This window comes from Rhinolophus sinicus, chromosome 2 (genome assembly GCF_057876585.1).
Source record: "Rhinolophus sinicus isolate RSI-liver-muscle chromosome 2, RSI-T2T, whole genome shotgun sequence".
In the NCBI taxonomy this organism is placed as follows: domain Eukaryota; kingdom Metazoa; phylum Chordata; class Mammalia; order Chiroptera; family Rhinolophidae; genus Rhinolophus; species Rhinolophus sinicus.
Genome location: NC_142502.1, coordinates 172,894,326 through 172,907,890, shown reverse-complemented (window position 1 = coordinate 172,907,890; position 13,565 = coordinate 172,894,326). Strand labels below are relative to the sequence as shown.

General features: G+C 53.0%; 2 protein-coding genes across 3 annotated transcripts; both read right to left on the bottom strand.

Annotated features, from left to right (window-relative positions):
- Positions 1–232: 232 nt before the first annotated feature.
- UCN (urocortin) lies at positions 233–1,166 on the bottom strand. The gene is made up of 2 exons (XM_019735297.3): positions 1,051–1,166; positions 233–787 (listed from the first exon to the last, which is right to left on the bottom strand). Exon 2 carries the CDS (start codon positions 772–774, stop codon positions 391–393), a length of 384 nt encoding a protein of 127 aa, XP_019590856.3. The 5' UTR covers positions 775–787; positions 1,051–1,166; the 3' UTR covers positions 233–390.
- A 769-nt stretch (positions 1,167–1,935) lies between these two features.
- MPV17 (mitochondrial inner membrane protein MPV17) lies at positions 1,936–12,291 on the bottom strand. 2 transcript variants are annotated; one of them, XM_019735293.3, is made up of 8 exons: positions 12,220–12,290; positions 11,663–11,737; positions 4,877–4,992; positions 4,583–4,675; positions 4,400–4,495; positions 4,121–4,153; positions 3,805–3,857; positions 1,936–2,899 (listed from the first exon to the last, which is right to left on the bottom strand). In XM_019735293.3, the coding sequence occupies exons 2-8, from the start codon at positions 11,730–11,732 to the stop codon at positions 2,830–2,832; spliced, it is 531 nt and encodes a 176-aa protein (XP_019590852.1). In that variant the 5' UTR covers positions 11,733–11,737; positions 12,220–12,290; the 3' UTR covers positions 1,936–2,829. The 2 variants fall into 2 exon arrangements, with proteins under 2 accessions (XP_019590852.1, XP_019590854.1); XM_019735295.3 differs by lacking the exon at positions 4,121–4,153 and having other exon boundaries at positions 2,577–2,899; positions 12,220–12,291.
- Between the last annotated feature and the right edge of the window lie 1,274 nt (positions 12,292–13,565).

Below are 13,565 nucleotides of genomic sequence, written 5' to 3'. Positions count from 1 at the left end.
ATTCCTGAGCCAGTGCCAAAGGCAAAGAGTACGGGGTGGTGCGGCAGGATCAGGACTTGAGTTCCGGGGGACTTGGGGATGATAGGGACACAGGACCCTGGCTGACAGCCACTCGCCAGGGTGCTCCTCCTGTAGCACTGGTTCCCTCCCACCGGCCTGGGAGGCCCCACATTCCTAGGGGTTCCCACCCTGCTGTGGAAGGTTCCCCGCGCCCCCACAACAGAGACCAAAGGCTCTCCAGCACTTTTATTAAAAACTAGTAACGCAGAGCGTGCTCAGGGTATCCCTGGGCAGCTCTAGCCCCGCGGGACTGGGTCAGTTCCAGTTGCGCAGGTCCCAGCTCCGGGTTGGGGGTGGGGTCGAGGTTTTCCGCGCCCCAGGCCCCGCCGATCACTTGCCCACCGAGTCGAATATGATGCGGTTCTGCTCTGCGCGCTCGCGCTGGCTCTGCGTCCGTGCCATCTCCAGCAGGGTCCGCAGGAGGTGGAAGGTGAGGTCAATGGATAGCGGAGGGTCGTCCCGTCGCGGCCGCTCTCCTGTGGTCACAGATCCCCATCGGCCTGGCCCCGCGCGGCGCGGGAAACGCTCCGCCAGCAGCAAGAGGAGCGCGCGGGCCCCCCCGCCTTGGTTCCGCGCTCCGGGACTCCAGCGCAGACTCGGGTCCTGGACCCCGGTCGCCGCCTCCTGCTCCGGGCTCCACTGGCTGCTCCCCGGGCGCAGATGTGCCAGGAGCAGCAGCGCCGCCAGCAACGCCGCACGTCCCGCCAGTCTCATGGTGCCACCAGCCCTGGACACACAGGAGCAGCGCAGGGTGAGGTGCGCTTGGAACAGTCGCAGGTGGCGCCACTCCCCTTCCCGCGCACATCCAGCGTCCCCGCCGGTCCCCTGTAGCTGCCGCGCTGTGCCCACAACCTTCCCTGCAGTCCCTGCCGTTGCCCAGTCCTGTGCCACCCTTTCCGCCTTCCCTCCCTCCCTCCCTATTAGCGGGTCCCGGCGGGTGAGCGGAGTCCTGGTGTTGAGCGAGTCGGGCGGGCGCTCCGAGCCACTCACAGGTTGCCAGAGAGCGTCTGCACAGGGCAGGAGGGAGGTCGTCTCTGTCCCTCGGGGCGGGCTGAGGACGCCTTGGGAAACACGGGGTCTGTCCCGGGACCGCCGCCAGCCTTATATAGCTCCAGGACAGCTCCGACTGACGTCAGCGAGGAGCATGCACTGATTGTAGAGCAATGACGGTGGCGGCTTCGAGTCCAGCGGGTGGCGGGACCCCGAGGGGCGCGTCTCTGGGGCTTGCGCTAGAAGCGACAGCGGACTCAAGTGAGCGAGAAGCTGGCTGGGGCATGAACATTGCTCTGGAAGCAACGAGTGTCCTTCGCCGGCTTAGAACAGTCAGCAGTGAGTAGGGCCGGTCCCCAGACCAGAAGAGTCCGGATGGCTAGTCTTTTCTGGCACATGGAAGGGTGGTTGGATCGGGCTGACCCTGCCCTCTGCCTGCAGAGGGGCCAAAGGCACTGGGAGAACGCAGTGCTGCTCAGACTCAGTCCCTTGCCCGTTACCAGCTCTGTAAACAGACAACCAGGAGTGCTCCGCTGGCATGCCGACCGTCCTACCATGGTACCCACCCAAGAAGCCCTGAGGCAGGCGAAGTCAACCAGAATTCCTGATCTTATTCCAGTCCCAGGATCTGAATTCTAGGGCTGTCTGCTTGAGGCACCATAAAAACGAGGGTTTCTGGCCTCAAGTGCCTTCAGACCACAAAAGGCTGCTCCATCTGCTTCTGTTTGCTCCAAAGTGGTAGTTTAGCCAAGTTACTTTTTCTCCTGGGAATCACAGCTGCATCACTGCATCTTTACCGCCAGGTTAAGATCACTTGGTGGAAAGTAAGGAAACATGGTGCCTTAGTCCAGCTGAGCGGCTGTAACAAACACACCACAGACTGGGTGGCTTATACCCAACAAACATTTATTTCTCATAGCTCTGGAAGCTGGGAAGCCCAAGATCACGGCCCCAGTAGATGTGGTGTCTGGTGAGGATCTGCTTGCTGGTTCACGGATGGCAGCTTCTGGCTGTGTCCTCGCTCGGCCGCTTTTATCAGGGCACGCATCCCACGAGGGCTGTGCTCTCACCACCTCATCACCAAAGGCCCCACCTCCCAATGCCATCACCTGGGGCCTCAGGTTCTTCGCCGTATGAATTTGGGGGGTATTTAAACATTTGATTTATAGCATGTGGGTTCAAGTTTCTACTTTGCCACTAAGTCATGGTGTGGACAGGTCACCTTACTTCTAGGGACCTCGGTGTCCTCATCTGTAAAAGAAGTTTGGGCTTGGTGGTCTCTAGGCTTCTTTCCAGTCCCTAGAAATTTTGACTCCCTAGTATTTTTCTGTTGGGTGTTACTGCAGGTTCCAGATTACACATTTATAACATATTTACGGAGGTGACACATAAAGGGTATGAGGGGTCCCCAAGGAACTGGAGCTGCACGAGGGCTGGAGAGGGTTAGGGAAATAGTTGTATTTATGAACAGCGGGAGGAGGGCACTGGCTGGGCTGTGGGTATAAAGTAATGTTGACAAGATCACATAGCTGAACAAATATTTTTGGGGTGCCTACTATGCGGTGGGCATAAGACCATTATACAAGTTTTAGTAAATTCAGAAGGAGTCAGTTTACATTTTAGAGTGAAATGGGGGGTTTCATAGCGCTAATCCCGCTACATTCTGACCAGCAACCCAACCCCGTGCAACCAATGTGCCCACTTTGAGGAGGAGGTCGGCCGACCATTCCAGGGTCAAGCTGCGTCACCGCAAGGCGGAAGCAATGGAGTGAGGCAGGCTTACAGCTGATGTGCCTTCCAGGACAGGTAGGAGTTCCAGACAACAGCAACACACTGGACAACAGCCAACCTAAGGAACAGGAATGGCAGCGTGAAAAAGAGGAAGGAGAAGGAGAAAGCAAGTGGGGAGAGATAGGAAAGTGTAATGCAAAAGGAGGCATTATCTCTGAAAACTTCCAGATTTACACCTCCTTCAGGAGGGACGTGTGGTTCGGACCAGAGGACACAGCTCAGGCTCTGCTGCTGTCCGAGCCTCAGGTGAAATACCCTCAGCAGCCATCTTGCCCTGCAGGGCTGTTACTCATAGTCCTGTCCGGGCTCCTTCTAAATACACGTATCTGTCATCCTTGTACCAGCGGAGAAGCTCTCATCTTCCAGAAACGTGCTGTCTGCCATAGAAAGTAACACCTCCTTCTCTTGATGTTAAATTGACCTTGCTTTAGCTTCTAAGACCGTTACAAGGACCCTAATGTTTAAAATTTGGTTCACAAGTCTATATTCCTTTTAGCTACGCTATTCATGTAAATTTTAACCCTGTCCCCTCCGAAGAGTTTTATATTTTTCTGTTTATTTTTCTGTTACCAAAGCCCCATCACCTTCCTAATTTTAACTAGTCGTCCTGAGTTCTACTATTTTTATTGCAGTTTCAGCAATATTACCCTTTATGATTAGACCTTTCTAACTAGGCTGCAGCCCCCTCCACGCTGTCTGCAGCACAGGTAGGGAGCTCAGGTGGGACAGAGCCAAGGGTTGTGGAGCAGGACCCTCCCGAGGTCAGTGGGCAGACACTCTGCGACAGGTTCTATAACGAACGCGAGGATCTGAATAAAACGCTCAGGAGTCTAGGAGCTCTGCTCAGGGCAGAGCCTCTGTTCCCGGGGGTCTAAGGTAGCTCAAGGTTGAATGAGAATCACTTTATCTACAACTGTCCATAATGTGGCTCCTCCTGAAGGGTGGGGTAGGGATCTGTCATACCTGTAGTGAAGGGGGACCAGGTAGAAGTTGGCTAGCTGCACAGCAGGCCAGAGCTACAAGAGAGAGAAGGTAAATGTTGGGGGGCTGCTTCCATCACCTGACCCCAGACTCGCTGCCTTGCCTGGTCCTCCTCCAACTTCTGTAAACAGAACCAAGCTGAACAAGTGGGGGAGAGCTTCCCTGAGTGTGGTGCCCACACTGGGAATGAGGGAGTCATCCCAACTGAGGGATTTCTAGGTCAGGAGGACCCCCAATCCCTGGGCACTTCTGGACTCAAGGAGGCAGGAGGACAGGCAGCGGCGGTGTCAGCTCTTACATAGTAGTTGGTGACGAGGGCATCAGGATAATCCTGAGGAGACACAGAAGGACCCAATCAGCACTTGCACCTCCAAGCAGCTCCCACGCCCCAGTCTGAATAGCACCCAGAGATTTGTTCAGAGAGCACACTCCTGCACTGCACCCCCTCAGCTCCTTTCTTCCAGAGCCCAGGACCCTACCTGTACTTCGGCCTGTGTCACCCCCCTGAAGCCTGCCTCATTCCCCTGGGCGTGCCAGTCTGCCAGCCAGAGGTCTTCCCCACACCTGCCCAGCTCACCCGCCGGAGTTTGGCCCAGTTGTCCTGGGCTGACAGTCCATTGAGTGTCCCTACCAGTGGGAGGAAACAGCCTAGAAAACATGGGGCAAAGCCCCCCTAAGGAAGAGAGATTAAAGAGCTGTAAGCACCTAAGGCCGCCCTCCTCCAGCTCAGCCTTCCCAGCCCCCGTTTCCTCCCGCTCACCTGATCCAACAACATCTTCTTTAGTGCATCCACCTTGGCGGTGCCAGGGACGAGACGGTCTAAAACCCTGTACCAGCCTCCTACCACAGGGCCCTGAAAGCAAACCCCAGGGAGGGGAGCAGGGGATGCAGTGAGGGGGGCAGTCGGCTTTTACATCACAAAGCCTCTCCCTTGAGTATTAAAAACGAAATTTCAGGGCAAGCATACACTCCAGGGTGGCGTAGATGTAAGAAAGGCCAAGGGACACAGACCACTGTCCAATCCAGCAGCAGCCCTGCCGTGGGCAGAACTTACCACAAAGCCACAGCCCAGACAGACCATGGTCAAGGTCCGGCCAGCCTGGTGTTCCCGCAGACCTCGCCTCTCCACTAGCTGCTGTGAGATGACGTCACCCAGGCCCATCAGGGACCCTGTGCAGGGTACACAGGTGCTGTCAGGACACCTCCCGGGAGGGGCTGCCACTCCAAGGAGGGAGGTAAGCCTGCTAACTGAATGAGTCTCTAGCACTCTGGGCCCAAGGGCTGAATTCTGGGGCAAACGGCCAGTCCCTTGCTGCTGCTTCAAAGTTCTCCTCTCCCAAGGATGGTGACACCCCATGTGTGTCCTGTTAGAAACTGGGATGAGCAGCCTGGAGCAGGCCAGGGCCCAAAGACTCTGCATGGAGCAATGGAGGAGTCAGAAACTGCAGTTGGAGGAAGGACAACTTAAGGTGCCAGGGGCTGAGAAGCACAGACTGTCAGAACTGGAAAGGCCGTCCAGATAACTGCACCCACACCCCTTATTTCAGAGGTACGGAAATGAAGGTCTGGGACCTCACATAACCAGTAAGCGACAGAGCCAAGGCACAACCCATGTGGCTTGATTTCCTAGACAGTCTTCTTTCCAGGACACTACACTATGGAGAGGTCATATGTAGGATGGTAAGGAACCCTGGGTTTTCTCCCCCAGCCCAAAGCCAGACCCTGGCCAGGGTCCTTCACCTGGGTCTTGGGGTCTCTGGAGAACAGCAAGAATAACTCTTTTTCTGAAACGTGAGTGTTCAAATGGTCCCAGGAAGGAAGCTGACTGGTGGAGCTGGCACGAACGAGTCCCCACAGGGAAGCGTCCTGGTCACCTCTTAGCACAATCAGGTAAACCCAGACACCCCTTCACAACTCAGATTGAGGTGGCAATAGGTATTCCAGCCATTTCTCTCCCAGGCCTTTGCACTTGCTTCCCCTCCCCTCATTTGCACAGATACCCAGCTCTACGCAGCCCTTGTCAGACTCCCTCATCCAGAAACCAAGACAGAAATCATTATTTACAGAGCCCCCCGTCAATTTTGGTGGCGTGATGGCTTCTAGCAAATACACACTTATAGGGCCACCTGGGAGTGACCGTATGATCTCCAGCTCGCCTGCAGATCTCACTTGAGTAATGAGAGTCCCCCACTTGCCCGTAGCCACCACCATCCCTGTGCCCTCAATTAGCGCTGGGCAAACATATCCTTCCACCCCTTTCCTTGGCCGGGAGCTGGCTCTGACGTCCGTACTGGCTGCAGACTCACTGCTCTTCCCCCACACCTCTGCGCAGCCTCATCAGAGGCAGCTGGGCAAGGCTGAGAGCCGGGGCTGTGGCTGGAGCGGGGGCACCTGTAGGCAACCGAGGCTGCCGGTCTCAGCTGCTGGGACCCCCAGCACAGCCAGAAAGGTAACCCTGCCTCTCCTGTGCCCGAAACTCCCAAAGTGGTGGAGGTTCTCCCCAGAACAGGGCTAGACACGACCTTCCAGAGGACAAGGACAGAGCCCTTGACAGCTTTGTTCTCTTAGCCCTGCCACAGCTAACCAAGCCCCTGGCAGGTGCTCAGAAAACACACCAAGGAAAAATGTCAAACGTTCTGCCCCAAACAACACGACTACACTGGGAAGGGCATGAAGAACTCCAAGGGGCCCGAAGGCCCGCATGCCAGGCACAGGGTGCGAGGACAGTGGAAGTCAAGGCTTGCTCCCCCAGTTAGCACTTCACTCCCTATCCCGGCTCCCTGACAACTGGGTCAGCAGGGTCCCCCTTCTCTTTATGCATGGGCACTTCTGCACTCCCAGGCGTAACGGAAGAGTGACCCTGCGGGTGGAGCAGAAAGGCACTCATTTCTTCAATGGAAAGCCCGACAGTTTGACATGCTACTTCGGCAAGATGTTGAGTTTACAAAGAGGGGTCTCACACATTCAATCCTCACAAAAGGTATGGGAGATAAGGGGTCACACTTCCATTCAATGCCTTTGAGAGATGAGGTGACTTGGTAAGGAGTGGAGCTGGGGCCTGAATCCAGGCCAGGGAATTCCCAGCACAGGCTCAGGGACCGGAGGTGCCAGGAGGCGCGTGGCTGCCACTCGTGGGGGGTTCCTGCCCGAACCAAGCCCCACAGGCCCACACAGCAAAGGTACTTCCTGGACTAATGCACTTCCTCTGTCTTTTACTCCCCAAAATGTGACAATCTCTGTTCCTTGTTGTCTATGGGGAACGCTAGCAGCAATATTCCTGGGAAAGAAACAGTCACGAAGAGATGTGTGTGTTTTCACTCTTCATGCTTGCCAGCAGTCACACAAGCTGAAGGCAGAACAGGAATGAAAAACCACAGTCCTGGAAGCCTGTGGTCTGAGAAAGACAGTCCAGGCCCTCAAAGCATGTCCATCAAGCCCGAGGGATACCGAGCCAAAGGGCAGCAGCCGGAGTAGGAGGTGGACCGCTCTGCTCGTTCTGTCCATTTCAGACAGAACAGTGCCCAGAGGTCCCTCTTCTATCCACAGATCAGGACCCCAGGGCTCAGCAACCCCAGGGGGGGTTCTATGGCTTTGGTCCCAACATAGAGCAAAGCCTACATTTCCACTGCAAGTGAGTGAGCAGGAAGGGCTGACATTCAGATTCCTTATTCCACCTTCCCCAGGCCTGAGCCCAAACCGCCCCGCAGCACCCCGCTCCTGGGCGTCCTGGGCATAGCTGCTGAGTCTGGACCTCCCAGTGTTCCGGGTTCTCTTTCCTTGGACTTGTTTCCAGGGGGTTGTGGCTGGAGGCCTGCAGAGACACACTGCCCAAGCCCTGATGGGGCCGGGTGAGGGGCTGCTGGGCAGTGATGCCCCAATGCCAGGCTGGGCACAGAGCCCAGCAGGCAGACGCTGGTGCGGGCGTGACATCATACCCCTGGGTAGGTGCCAGTTCTCATGCCGTCACTCGCCACTGGATTCAGTAGAGCGGGGGTAAGGTGGGGGAAGAGCCTGCCTCCGGGCACAGATGTATTTGGGACCCTCCTCGTCCACTAGTGGAAAAGCCCCAACTTGCACACCCTCTTCCTAGGCACAAGTGGGAGTGGGAGTAAGTTTCCTACTTCCTTTATTTTGTTCCTCTCCTGGCATTTGTGTGTGGAGTCTTAGATGCAACAAAATAAAGTGTTAATAGAAGAGGCAAGACTGAGCGGCAGGAAGTGGGAACGAGGAGCAGGAAGTATGTCCTTGAGTATAGAAGAGCTGAATTGCCAGGTACAGCTACTGGCGTGGGGCTGCGGTGCTGTTGACTCACTCCTCACTCCTCCCCAACAAGTAAATAGCAGCCTGGCTGGGAGCTCAGTCCCTCAGAACCCAGAGGGAGCTGAAGCCCCTCACTGAGGGGAGAGTGCATCCTCTGGGACTGCTCTGAATGCTCTCCCCATTCCTGGCCTGAACCCATCCTACTGCCAGAAATTGAGACAAAATGGAAGGGTTTGCAACTTGTCAACTGTCTAAGCCCAGACCAGCTGGGGCTACTCAGCATTCTGAGCCCCCAGTCATGTCCCCTGCACTTAAGACAGGGAAGTGCACTGGGAAGTGCCCAAGGTTCTAACGTCAGGTCTACCACTGATGCTGAGACCTCCGTGCATGTCACCCCCACCCCTTGCCTCAGTTCCCTTCTCTGTAATGTCAGGGGTTGGACTGGATGACTGTTACATCCTGGCTTAACTCAAACTCCAGGGAAACCAGTGTCTTCAGAAGCTCAGCAGCTCCCACAGCAGGACCAGGGTGGCCATGGATGGATGGAGCTGGGTCCTGGGCCCATTGGAAACAGGAAAGGCCCCAAGAAAGGAAGGGCGAAGGCTGTCTCAAATTCTGCAGAACTTACAGCAGACCTTTGCCCAGGCTGCCCTGTTCCCGACTCTGGCTTGGCCAAAACAGGGTGTGTCAGACACTTCTTTCGAACTATTTCCTATCTTCTTGATTCATTTCTCTCTTACTGCAGCCATTACTGCAGTTCAACCTGATAGTCTTGCCTCAGGCCTATGCCTCACCTGGGGCTGCACTGTCGATGCTTTACCTGGGGAGTACGCATGTGCGACCTGGTCCTGCAGGGGCGTTAGCATCCCACGTTGCGGACGTCTGACCAATGTGGAATGGGAGCTGGTGGGTAAAGGTTTTCCCTTTTCTCCAGAAAAGTCTATTCACCTATGTAGTCCTAAGAGGCATTTCAAAGAGCTTCTTCGTTTTAAGAGACTGAGCAGCCAGGTACCCTAAGCAATGTCCAATGTGGTAATGCAGCCTTCAGATTATCAGCTCTCCCTCTTTCCCCCCATGGGAGTCCTTCCTACTCCCTTACAAAGTACCTGCACAGAAGCTTCAGGCTCTGCTTTTTGGAGACCAAGGCTAAGATAGTTATTCATGTTCATATTTATGGCAAGTGAAACAAACCCAATCCAAACACCACTATAAAAAGAGTACCTTGCTGTATCTGAATTGCCAACACTCAGAAAGGGCCAACCCCTCGAGCCTCTAGTGAACCTTTTTTAATCTCTAAAGCCTTTTCACAGAGATAATCATTACACAGATTCAGTGAGGTCATGTACCTAAACTCAAGCTCTAGATGAGGAAACTGAGGCTCAAAGAGGTTTGTTGATTTGTTCACGCAGCTGCTAAGTGCTACGGCTCTGAGATTCAAAGTTTGGTCTTCTAACGACAAGACTGAAATCTCTCTTCTGTTTTCCAGTGTGATGAAGCTATTTCATGGGACTTTAGGAACTACTGTGCTGGAATCTAAAAACAGCTCATTGAGCAATTTCCACGTCCTCCCTTTATTTGTAGTCTGATGCAAATTCACTGAGCAGCAGGGAAGAAAAAGGTCTGAAAGGTTTGGAAAAGTCTGAGAAAAGTGCCATCAAGAAGTGGCTTTAGGGCTGAGCTGAAATGTCACAGCCTCAGGAAGACTCGGGGGTGGAGCTACAGGTCTCGAGCATCTCAGTTCAGCTATATATCTGCACTTGGGCCCCTTGGAGCTCCAACTCCTGCCCTTGTCAGCTGCAGATGCCTTGAGCAGAGAAACACAGGATTATCTTTATCTCCCTGTTCTTTTTTTTTTTTAACTTTTATTTATTTAAGTGTGCTTTTTTTCCCCAGGACCCATCAGATCCAAGTCAAGCAGCTGTTTCAATCTAGTTGTGGAGGGTGCAGCTCACACTGGCCCATGTGGGGCTCGAACCAGCAACCTTGTTAAGAGCACTGTGCTCTAACCAACTGAGCTAACCGGCCGTCCCACCTCCCTGTTCTTGATGGCCATGAGGGAGAACCTTCCTTCCGGAAGTTAGGGTCCCTGAGGGAATCTGAGACTGGGCAAAGGGCCCAGGGTATCAGTTCCCATCACAGCCATACAGTCCAGCATGAGTCACCACACACGCAGCCAGGTGAGTCATGCAGGCTGACGGACACTCTGAGGACAGGACATGGGGTGGTTGGGCACAGGAGATTGGAGAGGGACCTAGGGAGGGGCAAAGGAGTCCATCCTTTGACCAGTCACCCAATGAAGTTTCTAGTGCTGATGTGGGGCTATTCCAGTAACAAGATCGCTGTTTCACCCTGGCTTTCAGTAGCCCCCCACCGCTTTCTACAGTCTTCCTCCCAGAAGCCCGGGGTCCTCATTAGACTCCTGTTCCCTTCCTCTAAACATAGGCAAGTCCCCATCTTAACCTGATCGCTCTTGCACTGCCCCAGTAGTCACAAGCCTTCTAATCCTTCCCCCTATAAAACTTACTAATCTCTGTGCCATCCCTGCTCCCATTAGCTAATCTGCAAAATGAAAATGGTAACAAATGCAGGTTAAGTCACTGGGTTACCTCTGTGAGGTTGCTATCCAATCACTGGATTTGGAGTAAAAATAAATCCTTGATGAGTATATTGTCTGGGGATATATAGATAGGTAGTAAAACTATAAGAAAAGCAAAAGAATGATATAGGCAAAACTCAGGAGAAGTGCTTCTCTCTTGGGGTGTATGAATTAGGGACAGGCACTCAAGGGGTCTCAAAGCTGATAGAGTATTCAGTTTTAATGCTATTAAAACTGTACATACGTGTCTTAATCATTCTTTTGTATGTCAAAATATATTTCACAATCAAAAAAATACTAAGAAAAATAAACTGGGATAAGAGTCCTAATTTCAGCACTTATTACCGTGTTTCCCCGAAAATAAGACCGGGTCTTATATTAATTTTTGCTCCAAAAGACACATTAGGGCATATTTTCAGGGGATGTCTTATTTTTTCGTGTACTAAAATCTACATTTATTCAATACAGTCATGTCTTCTTCTTCTGGAACACTGCCATAACGTACTAAATGCGCCCATCTGGGTGACGATCTTAACTGGGGCTTATTTTCAGGGTAAGTCTTATTTTTGGGGAAACACTGTAGGTGTATGATCTGTGAAGTCAAGTAATTCTAGCTCACAGACTTTGTGGGGACTCTGAGATACTGTGTGCTGAAAGGGATTTGCACACTGTAAAATGTCAGAGGAGCGCTTGCTAGTTTTCTAAGTTAAGGCCTGATGGGGCAATACCTTTATCCAGAAGGTATGACTCCTCAGCTTTTTGAGGACTTTCAGCTCCTACTTTACAGCTTGGCCACTATACATATTCCTTTCAGCCTTGGGGACCCACCCTATAAAATGGATTGAGAACAGCTTGGGATGCGAGACAGCCAACTCTTCAAGGGGGCTGAATAGAAGCAAAAAGGGAGGGAGGTGTGGCGGGGCAAGCTTTTGCCTCCCAAATTAGCCTGCTCTGGTCCCACTCACGTCCCAGAGGTACACTCACCAGCTGTCAGGACCTGTACTTTCCACGGGTGAGCAGTCAAGGCCCGCTGGTATGCCCGCCAGAGTGCCATGCTTCCTGTCAAGCCAAGAGACGGGGTCATCCCCACAGCCACCCCCCTCAATTAAAGAGACGCTTGACCTCCTTCGTGCCCACTCCCCTCCTCCTAAACGGGCAGAGGCCTCAGGAGGGAAGCTTCCTGCGCGGCTTCCTGTCACAGGAGTCGCATGAGACAATCAGGGAAGAAAGGAAGGCTGAGGGCAACTATGGAATCCCGGTGGCAGCCACCCGCATCCCACCCCGAGCCGTGAAGCAGGACCACCTGGGGGGCCCTCCCTCCCGACCAAGGCAGTCAGGAGAATAGGTTTGCTCTCGCTTTCACCCAGAGCCTGGTCGATCCCCAAATTCACTGTTAGTTGGAACCAGCCCGCATCCCTCCTGAGTCCAATTCCATAGAAATAGGGCCTGTCACTCCCTGGGACTGGAATTGTCACATGCGCAGTGAGCGCTCGGGGCGCGCGGAGCTGTGAAACCGTGACCGCGGACCGGAGGATACTCACCTAGGTGCGCGCTCAGGCCCTCCCGCGTGACCTGGGTGGGCGGGGACTTCCGGCGTGAGCCCCGCCCCTTCCGCCTGGCTGGCCGGAGGATTTCCCGCGCAGCCAGGGTAGGAATGGGAATGGACTGAACACTAATACCCACGGAAAACGGCTCAGCTCAGTCTGTGAGCAACCTTTTCCTAGTGGATTGAGCCAGGTCTTGGTGTGGGCCCCGTGTCATACTTGCCACCTGGGTCTGATCTCTGCCTCTTGGTCTATCTCCCTGATGCCCGGGCTTCTCATCCTGGGTGGAATCTCACTGTTCCCGCGCCCTGGAACTGGCCAAGGTCCTGACTTCCTTCTGTCTCAGCCATGTTTGGAAACTAAGCCATAGTTGTATGCTTCCCTGTTGTCTCACTAGCCTCAATTGTGAGCTCCTGAATGGGCGGAATTGGGTCTTGTCCATATCTGTTGTCCTCGCAGCAACTAGTGCTTTGTCCACAACGTTTAGAAATGCTGTGTAAAACATAGCTCCTCCAAGGAAAGCATTGGGATTACAGAACCTCAGGTTTAGGTACTGGTTCCCTAACTAGAAGGCTGTGCAGCCTTGGTCATCACTAGATTTAAACTTGTATCATCTGTGAAATGAGGGGGCTGGACTTTTGTGTTCCCCAAACTGGGCCCGTTACAGGGATTTGTTTGTGAGGGTGGATATCACTAGATTATTCTTTACCTCAACTTAAAATATATATATACATATATACATATATATATATTTAGAAAGAGCCACTTTTAAACAAAGGGAGCCACAACTAAACGTGTTTGTAAACCAATAGCTTAGGGATTTCTTAATTACCCTCTCCAGCTCTAAAGTTTTTGTGAATATAGTGCAACATCCTTTTTAGGGAAGTGGAAAATCCTACAAAATCCCTGGCAGTGCATATCAGCCTGGCAGCCTTTGCTTAACTTTATCAAAGGAGCCCACACTTCAGGAGGCAGCTATATCTCTTTCAGGTTTCTGTACCTGGTTAGCTCCAACCCCAAACGACTCAATTCCTACATGATTAAGGCAGGGAGAGAATCCTGTCAGATACTGGAGAAACACAGTAAGCAAGAGAATTTGACGTTACATTTAACTAAAGGCAAAACACCGTGCTAGAGCAGTGAATTTACACTAGTAAATATAACAGACCAAATGTAGGTCGGAAAGTTTATTCTGAAGTCACTGTCTAGGTTCGAATGACCTCATTCAGACTGTTTAACCTCAGAATCTTATCTTCACCAAGTGAAATCAAGCAATACCTACCTCATATGCTTAAGTAACATATGCAAAGTACCTGAAATTGATCAACTGCTTAATAAACACT

Excerpts from the sequence above, each read along its gene's own strand:
- UCN (XM_019735297.3), bottom strand. The coding sequence starts at position 774 with ATGAGACTGGCGGGACGTGCGGCGTTGCTGGCGGCGCTGCTGCTCCTG.
- MPV17 (XM_019735293.3), bottom strand. The coding sequence starts at position 11,732 with ATGGCACTCTGGCGGGCATACCAGCGGGCCTTGACTGCTCACCCGTGG. Across the intron at positions 3,858-4,120 it reads CCCTCGTCACCAACTACTAT|CTCTGGCCTGCTGTGCAGCT; the intron begins GTAAGAGCTGAC and ends TCTCTCTTGTAG. Across the intron at positions 2,900-3,804 it reads CTGGTCCCCCTTCACTACAG|GTTGGCTGTTGTCCAGTGTG; the intron begins GTATGACAGATC and ends CCTGTTCCTTAG.